This window comes from Balaenoptera musculus, chromosome 2 (genome assembly GCF_009873245.2).
Source record: "Balaenoptera musculus isolate JJ_BM4_2016_0621 chromosome 2, mBalMus1.pri.v3, whole genome shotgun sequence".
NCBI lineage: Eukaryota > Metazoa > Chordata > Mammalia > Artiodactyla > Balaenopteridae > Balaenoptera > Balaenoptera musculus.
The window spans coordinates 131263940-131276490 of record NC_045786.1 but is presented as its reverse complement, the minus strand read 5'-3'; the positions used below and the strand labels follow the sequence as shown (position 1 = coordinate 131276490).

Sequence of the window (12551 nt, the reverse complement as noted above, 5' to 3'; positions counted from 1 at the left end):
TAAAATATGTTTTGGTAAAGGGGCTGGAACCTGTATCAACCTGGTTTTACTTTTGTTTACCTAAAGTATCCCCAAATATTGATCATATGATGAAATACAACTGAAAACGGAAAGTCCTAATGAAGGTTTCAGGCTTGGTGTGTTAAAGAGAGAAACAAATAAATCTGAGAGAGCCAGACAAGAAACCACACAGACAGCCACATACTCCAAACAAGGCTAAAGTTAGTAAAGGAAAATATAGCAACTCAAAGCCAGTCACATCATGACCCTTAATAGCCTACAGAAGTAGACACTCCATCCACACAAACAGAGCTGAGCTCTACAGATCACCCTACACGCTGAGTGACAGCAAAGATTTTGATTTATTTTCTTTTTTTTAAGTTCAAAGAGCTTTTAGTCTATAAAGGACACTAGTGTTTGATGTCTGGGCCCAAATTAGAGAGGATGATGAGAAAAGGAAAAGTGTTACGATGTATATTAAGGTTTCTTATTACTACCAAGGGGAGGGGTCAAGGCAAAATGCCAAGGTTAAGACAAAAATGGGCAACTAGAAATCGGAGCTGCTTGTTTCAAAAACTAAAGACCATAAACTCTTCCAGCCACAGTCCTCTGTCTTACCTGATAAAATGCTACACAATCCAAAGGGAAATAGGCACGTACCCCTGACCTTTAGCTGTTTGTAGATCTTGGTCAGTTTCAATTACAATATTTTTGAGTCATATCTGTAGAAATTCTTAACCCTTTTTTGTGCGAAGGATCCTTTTGGCAGTCTGGTAAAGTATACTGAGCCCTTTTCAGAAAAAAAATTTTTTTAATAAATTTATTTATTTATTTATTTATTTATTTATTTATTTTTGGCTGCATTGGGTCTGTTGCTGCGCATGGGCTTTCTCTAGTTGCAGCGAGCGGGGGCTACTCTTCGTTGCGGTGCACGGGGTTCTCATTGTGGTGGCTTCTCTTGCTGTGGAGCACAGGCTCTAGGCACATGGGCTTCAGTAGTTGTGGCTCGTGGGCTCAGTTGTTGTGGCTCACAGGCTCTAGAGCGCAGGCTCAGTAGTTGTGGCACACGGGCTTAGTTGCTCCGCGGCATGTGGGATCTTCCCGGACCAGGGGTCAAACCAGTGTCCCCTGCATTGGCAGGAGAATTCTTAACCACTGCGCCACCAGGGAAGTCCAGAAAAATATTTTTAAATGCGTAAAATACAATACAAAGGATTAAAAATGGAATCAATCATACTTGGTTATCAAGATAGTTTTAAGTTGTGATACAATAATATATGTACTTCTGGATTAATGTATTAACAAATCTAGCAGCAGGTCTGTTGCCTATACACATAATGGAGTGAAATGCTAAATCTCAGTTTGAATACAGTAAAAATAAAGATGATTTTCCCCCCATCTAAGTTCAAGGGCTCCCTGGATTCCATCTGTGGACCCTAGGTTAAAAACCTTTGGATAAGAGAGCCAATAAAAATATATTTCGTGAAGCCTCAAATGAAAAAGAAAGTCTTGCAAAATGCATTATGCATTCAACTGTGAGGTGAGGGGAACTAAGAGTAAGCAATATTTTTCCAGAAACCATGATGGGCCATTAGTCAGCAAGAGAGCTGCATGCTTTAAATTGAATCCAGAAAGAGATTCGGCTCCCCTCATGCAAGTTACAAAAAAAAATTGAAGCTTTGAGGAACTGACTGGACTCTGCTAACAGCACTGCTGGACTCTGCCCTGAAGCGGGGAAACGGTTATCCGGCAGTGTAGTGATCCAGCTCAACTATGCACTTGAACAAATCCCCTTCCTTCCGGGAGCCTCAGTTGCTTCATCAGTAAAATTAAAGAGCTGAACATGTACTATGACCTCTTAGGGCCCTTTCAGTTCTAAAATTTCAACATCAGATTATCTCTTCCTTATGTTGATTATTTCAGCCCACTGAGCTTAATTTCAAAACATCACTGCCTTCCTTAAACTTGGAACAGAAAGTTTTACCAAATTTTGAACGCCCTCATGTACAACCTAACACCAATGTACCAAATATACGTATACCATTACCACTCTAAAAGATGCCTGTTTTGCACATCTCTACTTCCAAAAAAGTAATCACAGCATCAATCTTTTCTGCTATTAAAACACAGTTCCCACTCGAATTCTAACACCATCACCTTAAGAATATACAAAATCAACACATGCTGGGCTACCTAGACTATGTTAACTGTATGTTTTCAACATTTCAACCAATGAACAATATGACAGGGTATGAACCAGAAAGGTCCTTGACAACTACCTAATCCAATCATATTTCATTATTTCTAAAGAAACAGAGAGAGGGTAAGGGACTAAGCCACTATCACAAAGCCAGTGGGCAAGAAAGGAATTCAATCCAGGTCTCCTGACTGCTGGTTCATCCTCTCCTCACGAACTATACCGAACTGCCTCTCAAATCCTGACACACTTCCCCAACTTTAACATTTTAGCCAGGTTTAAAATTAACAGCGAAAAAGACCTGACAGGTAGACCAGTCCTTTTCTCTGCCTTCCATTACATAATGGACGCAACAAAGAGTTGTGGCTACACTGCATTCACTGGTTGAAATCATGAAATAATTAAATTCTACCAATCAGCCAAGAAAATGATGACCCTACTTAAATCCTAACTAGCTGGCAATTCTCTTAATATTGTGTAAAGCATGAAAAGACGCAGAAGCATTTATATATGGATATAGACATATACATATATAGCTCCTCAGTCTGCTCTCCAGGACCTCTTCGCAACATTTTACTATGAAATTTAGAAGCGAACAAAAAGGGCTACCACACAACAGTTTTTTTATTTTTTAAATGAAAAACACACTGTATTTTATAAGCAAAAAGCTTCTATCAATATCAATATTGGGCATTTTTAGATCTCAAGGTTAATTTTATCAATAAGAAAATCTAGAATTCTCTGCCGTTATTTATGTTCTAGATGATCAGACATGCAAATCTGATAATAATTTTTATTTGATCGTTACTGCTGTTTTAAGAGGGAGGGCTCTGTCTCAAGTCCTAAGGGTAGGATAATGATTAATAAGGGTCTCTTTAAAGTCTACCTACCTTTTCACCATTTCCCCTGCATCCTTCAAATGTGTTCAATATCGCTAGAGAGTCAGAAAACTACTCTCAAAAACAGAAAAAGGCCACAATTCTTCTGAAGTATTAAAAAACCAGACGAGCATCTTCTCAGAACCTGGTCTCAACTCACCTTTCACTTCCTCATAGACACCTTCCCTGACCTCCCAGCTAAAGAAGCAAGACCTGCCTACAACAGACATTTCCCAAGCTAACCCACTTCTGCTGAGAACTCGGCAGCACCCAAAATTGCCATTTATTATTCCTTTGTTTACATGTTTCCTCCTGTTTATACCTGCCACTCCACACTAAAATGAAACCTCCTTGTTCACTGCTGGAGCCGGCATGCCTAAACAGTGCTGGCACATAGTAGGTGCACAAATAACTGCTGAGTGGCCCAAAGTATTGATGTAAGTGCCAACTCTGTCATACGACGTGTCTCCTGGAAAAGCATTCTCAAAGGACAGAGCACATGCAATTGGCAACGCATTTAGATAGTCTACTTTAGAGTAAGCCTGTGATACTAGGACAATCCAGGGTATAAATCCCTTTCAGGGCTTTGGAATGCCCTGCACTTCCAGCTGTGAACACAAAACCCTCTCCAGGCCCATTCACACACTGCTTTCATGAAACATCTCAACAACGATTTCCTCAAAAGGAAATAATGAAATAAAGTCCTGGCCTAAGTTAATCTTTCGTGTCAGGTTCACAATGTTAAACATACTTTGAAGCCAGCCACACAAACAAAACCAAACTGCACAAAATTAGGCTGGGCTGAGATTACATGAAACAAGCTAAACTCTGGCTTTTTTCATTCCTCTCTCCTTCCAGTGAACCCTGATATCTGTCTTTTAAGTGCAATTAGATGCAGGTGAGAAAAATGCTTATCTGCAAACAGCTTCCAAATAGGTAATGAGATTTCCAATGATATTCCACCTAATACCGTAGCAACAAGGTAAGGAGGACTGGACAACTTAGAGCTGAGCTGTGTCTGGAAGCTCCTCTTAAAAATTCTTCTTTTTAAAATTATGTTTAAGTCGGCACTTACTTCAAGGTATTCAGTTATCAAAACACATTTTTCAGAGTGCCCTGAGTTTTTCCATACCCATGACTCTTCGCATGTGTGCTAAGCCTACCTTTCAGCACCCATAATGTTAAGAATACAGGTCTTTCAAGAGAGAAGGACAAAAGCGCGGGTTCTCAGGAGTGACAGATCCAAAGGAAAAAATAATCCTTTCTCTTCCAGTACTAAACCCAAGTTGCTCCTTCTCCCGAGTTTCCCCGCACTCTCCCCTCCCCACTCCGCTCCCCTTTCACTGCCCACTTTACCCTGCTTTAATCCCGGCGAAGCCTTTCTCCTGGCTTATTAAGGGTAAACAATAGAAATGTCACAAGGAAACTCAGGAAGTAGATGAAGTCTCTAATTGCTGCCGTTTAACGACTGTAGATAATTACTATCTTCAAAATGTGGTTTTCACAAGCGGAGAGGGAGTCGAGGCGGGTGAAGCTGGCGAGCTCCCCGCCGCTGGGAGAACATCTGCGAGGCCGAATCCCAGGACCGAGGGACGAAAGGGATGCGGCCCCGTGCCCGGGAGCCCGGGGTGGGGGGCAGCGGCGTTCCTGCCCACTCCGGGACACTCCCGGCCGAGTCACAGACAGTTCAGTGCCCTCGGGCCGCGGCTGCCCGTGGCGGTCACCATAACAATATGCAAAGCGCTGCCCGCGGACGCCCCCCGCGCGGATCCCACTGCCCGCCGAGGCCGAGCCGGCGGTGCCGCGCCTGGAGTTCCGGGCCCCGGGCTCACAGTAAGCGGGGGCAGAGGGCCCCCGGGGGCTTCTCAGCTTCGCCAAGGTGGTGGGGGGGGGGGTGTCCTCGGACACCGCGTGGTGCCTGCGACGGCGGTGCCTCAGCCCTGGCCACTACCCCCGCTACCCAGCCCGGGGCGCGCAGGGAAGTCGAGCCCCTATCCCTGCGGTACCGCCGACGACTTGGTCCCCGAACGCTGAGCCCCGCGGGGCGCGGGGTCGCCCCAGTCCCCGCCGCTGCCGCCGCCCCGGGCTGGCCGCGATCCGCCACTTCCTTCGCCACCGTCCTCCGCGCGGATAGCGCATCCCGGTGCCCGCCGCAGCGCCCCGCGCGCGCCTCCCCGCCCCCGCCGTCCCAGCCCTCCGAGCCTCTCGCGCCGGCCCAAGCGCCCTGGCGATCCCCACAGAGCCCCCGAGCCACCCCGCTGGCCCTGCTCGGGGATGCGGGCGCGCTGCTGCCACCAGTCCGGAGTGCTCGCCGCCCGCCCCCAAGCTCCCCGGGTCGGGGACCCCCGGACTCACCCCAGAACCACCAGCTCCCCGTATTTCACCGGCTCCTTGTTGAGGGCGCAGTGCTCCTCCTGGCCGGGGGAAAACATGGAGCCCTGCTCGGCCGCCGCCGCCGCCGCCGTCGCCTCCGCCGCGACCCCCGCCGAGTCCGCGCCGCCGCTACAATCCCATCCCGAGAAGGGAGTGAGCGCGCCGGGGAAGGGCACGGCGGCGAAGGGGGCGCGGGGAGGCCAATCCCGCGGCTGCTCCGTCGTGGCTGCGCGGCTGCCCTGCCGGGCTCTCCGGAGCTCCGCGCAGCGCGGCTGCCCCGAGCCGGACTCGGCAACAAATGGAACCAGGCAGCAGGGGGACCTACCCGCGCCGAGCGCCGCAGCAGCAACCGCCGCCGAAACCCCGCGGGAGGGAGGAAGGGAAAGAGCGAGAAAGCTAGGGAGGGGCGGGGGCAGAGGGCGGGGGAGGGGCGGGGGCCGGACCGCTGAGCCGCCCCGCGGGCGCGCGGGCAGGTGGGAGCCGCCCCGCCCTCCGCGAGACGCCCGGAGCCCCCCCGCCCACCCGGCGCCCCCTCCCCCGGCGCGTGGGGCCGCCCACGTCCCCTCCCCGCCCCCCCTTGGGCCCCGCGGTGGATCACCCTGGTGTTATGTAAACATAGAGTAAAAGGGAAAGGAAGTTCTTAAAGGAGCAGCTCTATTTTTTTTTTTTCTCGCTTCCTTTCCCAAACTTAACAGCGCGAGGTCCTCAGCCCTGGTCGCCGAGTTCTCCAGCGGCTGAAGGCTGCGCAGGATCCCGGAAGCACAGCGGTCAAGGTTCCCAAGCCTAGCCTAGTTTCCCAGGTTAGTTAGCTGTAAATAAAGAACTTGCTCTCGGGGTATGAGAGCATTTGCTTTCCCGGTGTCACTGTGTCGCGGCACACATCCGGAGGTGTCGCACACGCGCACCTGGGTGCCTCCTCTTCCAAAACCAAGTCCTTAAGAGCTTGAAGACGTCTAGAAATTTGGAGGGGTTCGCCAATTGGCACTGGATTAGAGGGAGTCTTGAAGGCACTTGGAGCACACTGCCATGGTGCAGGATGTAACAACCCGGTTTGTCGTCAGCAGAGTTCCACATGGTTCCAAAAAAATGTTTTGTTGTTGTTGGGGTTTTTTTGGGTTTTTTTTAATCCATACCCTGTCCGCTTTCCCATACCTTCTCTCAGTCCCCTAAGGAATTTAAGAGGAAATTATTTGGGTCAACTTTTTAGTGGATATAAAAGTTCCTTTATTATCATAATTTAGCCAATGCATTGTTTGCTTTTTATGCTTTTCTAAATAGTTACTACTATGGCTTTAAAATATTTTAGAGTATAACAGCTTTACTGACTGCTGTTCTCATCGTACAGGATTTTATTGTTTTCCCATTTATTAAGCACTCATACTGGAAACTCTGCATATTATTGTCAGTCACTGCCTCTCAAGACTGTTAAATAATTTTTAAAGAAATAAATACTGCAAAGCTACCCTATGTATAAACACTGACTGGTTGGCTATGACCCCTAAGTAAAGGGCTAGGAAAAAGAAATAATTGCATCAGTAACCTTCCATCGCACCGTTCAGCACCCTTTGTCTAACATTCTCTGACAGGTTATTACTATAGTGACAAGATGCTGCAGGAAATTTTACTTCAGTTAGTAACGAATTTGTTTTTAATTGGGGCTTTAGAAATAAATTATTTCAAAGTAACTAAAGCCACACCATTGGTTAGTCAAACACACAAAATTTTTAAACAACTTACTTCACCTACGTATAAAAATTCTATACTTCATCTGAACACAGCTATTCTGCATATTTTACATATTCTCTGTAATATGTGTGTGTGTGTAGTTAGTTTTAACCAACAATCCTTCACTAAAGGGTTGAATGCTTTCTCATCACTAGGGTCTTGGTGTGAGTTTCTGTCTGAATTTCTGCCTGATTAATGTCTTCATTTATCTACTCCATGCTCCTACTTACCTTATAGATGTGTGGCTAGCAAAGATCTATCAGAATCATGCCTTGGTTATGAAGTCCCCAGTTATTAAAGTACCTGGCTCTGTCATTCTAACTTCTCCAGGCTTGTTCTGTCACTGCTACCGCTCTCTAGGCTGCGATTACCCCCTCCCTCCTTCTCTCTTGGCATGCTGTGCTTTTGTGCATTGCACTACACTATTCTGGCTCCATTTCCTCCTTGCTGTGCTCTGCATCTGCTCTTAGGAAGATGGAAACAAACATGTATTAACCTCCTACTAAGTTCCAAACACTAGGCTGAGAGTTTCCCATAAGATGTCTCAGTCTTTGCAGGACCTCCATTCTAGCTGTTTGCCCAGGACGCCTCTGACTTCCAGAGGGCCATCTCTCTCTTTCTGCTCTCCCTGCATGTCTTTGAGCTTGTTTAAAGTTCATCAGGTCTGTCTTTATCAGAGTTACTTACAGGAAGTGTTGCTTTGAATCAAGATTTTGTAGCAGTGGAGGCTTTTTATCTTAGGCAATTCAGCGCTGACAGACCAGTTTGGGGAATCATTCTGACACCTGAAAACCTCAGGAATGCATACAGGCACCAGGAATGGAAATCCAAATGAGCAAAAGGGCCAAGTGAGGACTGTGGCAAATTTGTGAGACTGTGCCATCTCAGAGGCGCATCAGTCACTCCTCTCCAGCTAATTGCCGCCATGTGACAATAACAGCTTACTGTTGCTACATTTAATTTTTTTTTTAAAGTGCAAATCCTGTGTTTTATGCCGAATCCAACTTGTAACTATAGGCAACTCATTCCAGTTCTGTTTTGTTTTGTTTTAAACACAGAATGGACCCACCAAAACCATGTCTGTTTTCTAGATTGGGCCCAAGTTCCCCAAATTTGCTTTGTCTGGTTTCAAGGAAATATGTAAGTGAAGGTAAAAAAAAAGAACCAAAAAACACTTCTCAAGTGGAATCAAATGGCAGGGCTGGGAGGGGAACAGAATAGTGGGGCATAAACTTGATTTTCTCAGAGAGTCCATGGCTTGTGTCCCTATAAAAGCCAGCTTGCACCTTTCTCTGTCATCCCTCATTACAGTTTTCTGTTCACAACTTAAGCCAGTTAGAACATTACCCCACCATCCCCTGCTAATATTAGGAATCTGATTGTAGCATGAATGTATCTCTTCTTGAATGTAATTGTTTAGTTAGTAGCTCCAGGCTGGTGGGACAATCTGGCTGTGCCATCTGCCAACCCACTGAAGCCAGGGTGGGTTTGACTGACCTGGCTGCCAGGGCAGACCACCACCCTTCCCTCCCCTGCTTGCCATTCATTTGTGTCTCCCCGAAACCACTCTCCTGAAGAAGATGAACCACCCACAGCATCCCAGAGGGAGTTGATGCTACTTCTTGGGCTACCTAAGGCCATATGTTAACTTCACAAATAAATAATGTAAGGCTTTCTCTTGATTTTTCCCCCCCAGTTAGGTCTATCTCTTTTAAGTTAAAATGAAAAGATTTAGTGAAGAAGCTTATGTTTGTCTTAAATAAAATCAATCAAATGCCTTCCAGTATTTCTAGAATAAAGAGTCTAATTTTTAGTCACTCTCCATTCTACCTTACATGTTTATGTTTGCAAAGACTAAAGAGTAAGAAGATCCTCTCAAAAAATATGTTTGGGGCTTCCCTGGTGGCTCAGTGGTTAAGAGTCCGCCTGCCAATGCAGGGGACACGGGTTTGACCCCTGGTCCGGGAAGATCCCACATGCCGCGGAGCAACTAAGCCCGTGTGCCACAACTACCGAGCCTGCTCTCTAGAGCCCGTGAGCCACAAGTAGTGAGCCTGTGTGCCACAACTACTGAAGCCCGTGCAACTAGAGCCCGTGCTCCGCAACAAGAGAAGCCACCACAATGAGAAGCCCACGCACCGCAACGAAGAGTAGCCCCCGCTCACCACGACTAGAGAAATCCCGCGTGCAGCAACGAAGACCCAACGCAGACAAAAATAAATAAATAAATAAATAAATAAATAAATAAATAAATAAATTTATTTATTTATTTATTTTAAAAAAATACGTTTGGATAAACCAGTCATTTTTTTCATGAAAACTTAGATCACATTTTATTTTTAAATTTTCTATATACATACATATATATATCTATACACATATATATACACATATATAGATATATATATATATTCCTGATTGGGAAAGTAATATGAGCTCCTTGTCAGAAGTTTGGAAGACATGAAAAAAGGGATTTTTTAAAATCTTATTTTATTTAAATCATCCATAGTCTCATTACCCAGAAACAACCCTGTATAACATTTTTTATCTATTTCCTTCATCTTTTTTATTTTTAATTTTTTTACATAGTGTGATAATACTGTGTATAATCACCTTTCACACAGTTTGTTATTCCCCCTTTTTTCACTTAACGTTACAATTGTGAGCAGTTTTCTCTTGTCGCTAAAACTTCATTTTTGTTGTTCCATCATGTGTATCAGTATCTATGAACCATCCCCCCTCTTATAAAACATTGGGAAGATTTCTAATTTTTGGTCTTCTAAATAATGAACATATTTATATTCATTATTACTGCATGAGAACAATTTCCTACAAGTAAAATTATTACATCAAATGGTATAAACATTTTTAAGACCCTTCCATGCATATTTCCAAACTGTTTTTCAAAATGAGTATACCTGCCAAGTTATACTGCAACCATCAGTAAATGAGAGAGAGCCTGCCTCAGGGAACTCTCAGTAGCATTTTTAAACCCTCACTAATGTGACAGGTGATAATTTTTATTTGCATTTCTTTGATTGCTATTGTGAGGTGCACTCACTTTTTTAAAAAATTGTGGTAGAAAATACATAACATGAGATCTACCCTCAACAAAACTTTCAGAGTCCAGTAGACTTTTGTTAACTGTAAGCACAATGTTGTACAACAGATCTCTAGAGCTTTTTCATCTTGCATGACTGAAACTTTATACCCATTGAACAGCATCTCCCGTTTCTCCCTCCCCGCAGCTCTGAGAAATTGCACTTTTTACTTGCATAAGTTTGGCAACTTTTGATATCTCATATAAGTAGAATCATGCAGTATTGTCCTTCTGTGACTGGCTTATTTTTTAGCAAATTGTCCTCAAGGTCCATCCATGACATATCATATAACAGGATTCCCTTCTTTTTATGGCTGAATAATATTTCACTGTAGGTATGTACTACATCATCGAGTTATCCATCTATGGATATTTAGGTGTTTTCACCTCTTGGCTATTGTGAACAATGCTGCAATGAACATGGGAGTGCAAATCTCTTCAAGATCCTGATTCCAGTTCTTTTGAATAAATACCCAGAAGTAGGTTGCTGGATCATATGGTAGTTCTATTTTAAGTTTTTGAGGAAGCTCCATTCTGTTTTACCAGCACCATTTTACATCTCCATCAACATGGCACATGGGTTCCAATGTTTCTACATCCTTGTCAACATTTGCTATTTTCTGGGTTTTTTTGATAATGAACATCTTAACAGGTGTGAGGTGGTATCTCGTGATTTTGATTTACATTTGCCTGATGACAGTGATGTTCAACATCTTTTCATATATCTGTTGTATTTGCTTATCTTCTTTGGAGAATTGTCTATTCATTACCTCTGCCCATTTTTAAGCTGGGTTATTTGGTTTTTTGCTATTGAGTTATATGAGTTTCTTATATATTTTGGATATTAACCCCTTATCAGATATATGGTTTGCAAATATATTCCCCCATTCTATAGGTTGCCTGTTTCCTTTGTTGTGCAGAAGCTTTTTAGTTTAATGTAGTCCCACTTGTCTATTTTTGCTTTTGTTGCTGGTGCTTTTTGGTATCATACCCAAGAAACCATTGCCAAGATCAGTATCACAAAGATTTCCCCCTTGGCTTTCTTCTAAGAATTTACAGTTTCAGGTCTTCTGTTGAAGTCTTTAATCCATTTTGAGTTGATTTTGTGTATGGTGTAAGATAAGGGTCCAATTTCATTCTTTTGCATGTGGATATCCAATTTTCCCCACACCATGTACTGAAGAGACTCTTCTTTCCCATTGTGTATTCTTAGCATCCTTGTTGAAGGTCAGTTGTCTGTATATGCATGGGTTTGTTTCTGGGCTCTATATTCTGTTACATTTGTCTATATGTCTATTTTTATGCCAGTAGCATACTGTTTAGATTACTATAGTTTTGTAATATGTTTGAAATCAGGAAGTGTGAGACCTTCAGCTTTGTTCTTTTTAAGATTGTTTTGGCTATTCAGGGTCCTTTGTGGTTCCATATGAATTTTAAGATTATTTTTCTATTTCTGTAAAAGATGTCATTGGGATTTTGCTAAAGATTGCTTTAAATCTATAGGTTGCTTTGGGTAGTATGGACGTTTTAACAATATTAAGTCTTCCAATATATGAACACACCATGTCTTTCTATTCATTTGTGTCCTCTCTCATGTCTTTCATTAATATTTTGTAGTTTTCAGTGTCCAAGTCTTTTGCCTCCTTGGTTAAGTTTATTCCTTTGTATTTTATTCTTTATGAAGTTATTGTAAATGGTGCTCCTTTCTTATTATCTTTTTCAGATAGTTCATTGTTAGTGTATAGAAACACAACAAATTTTTACATATTGATTTTTGTGTCTTTGAACCTCACTGAATTTGTTTATTAGTTCTAACAATGTTTTTGTGGAAGTTTTAGAATTTTCTACATATAAGATCATGTCATCTGTGAACAGAGATTTTTACTTCTTTTCAGATTTGGATGCCTTTTACTTCTTTTCCTTGCCTAATAGCTCTGGCTTGAACTTCCAGTTGAATAGAAATGTTGAATAGAAGTGGCAAGAGTGAACATCCCTGTCTTTTGTTTCTGATCTTAGAGGAAAATGTTTCAGTTTTTCATTGAGTATAACGTTAGCTGTGGGATTTATGGCCTTTATTACTTTGAGATAATTTCCTTTTATTCCTAGTTTGTTGAGTCTTTTTTTTTCCATCAAGAAAGGTGTTGGGTTTTGTCTAATGCTTTTTCTGCATCTATTGAGATCATCATAAGAGTTTTGTCCTTTGTTCTGTTAATATGCTGTCTCACATTGGTTGATTTTCATATGTTGAACCATCCTTGCATCCCAGGGATAAGTTCCA

At 43.3% G+C, this 12551-nt stretch overlaps 1 protein-coding gene across 2 annotated transcripts in view; it reads right to left on the bottom strand.

Annotated features, from left to right (window-relative positions):
* The window catches only part of PELI2 (pellino E3 ubiquitin protein ligase family member 2), a 210006-nt gene extending 204243 nt beyond the window's left edge, over positions 1-5763 (bottom strand). For both annotated transcript variants that reach the window (XM_036844446.1, XM_036844447.1), the window contains exon 1: positions 5431-5763. In XM_036844446.1, the coding sequence (XP_036700341.1) occupies positions 5431-5507 (77 nt within the window). In that variant the 5' untranslated portion in view covers positions 5508-5763. The remainder of the gene's footprint in view (positions 1-5430) is intronic.
* Positions 5764-12551: the final 6788 nt, after the last annotated feature.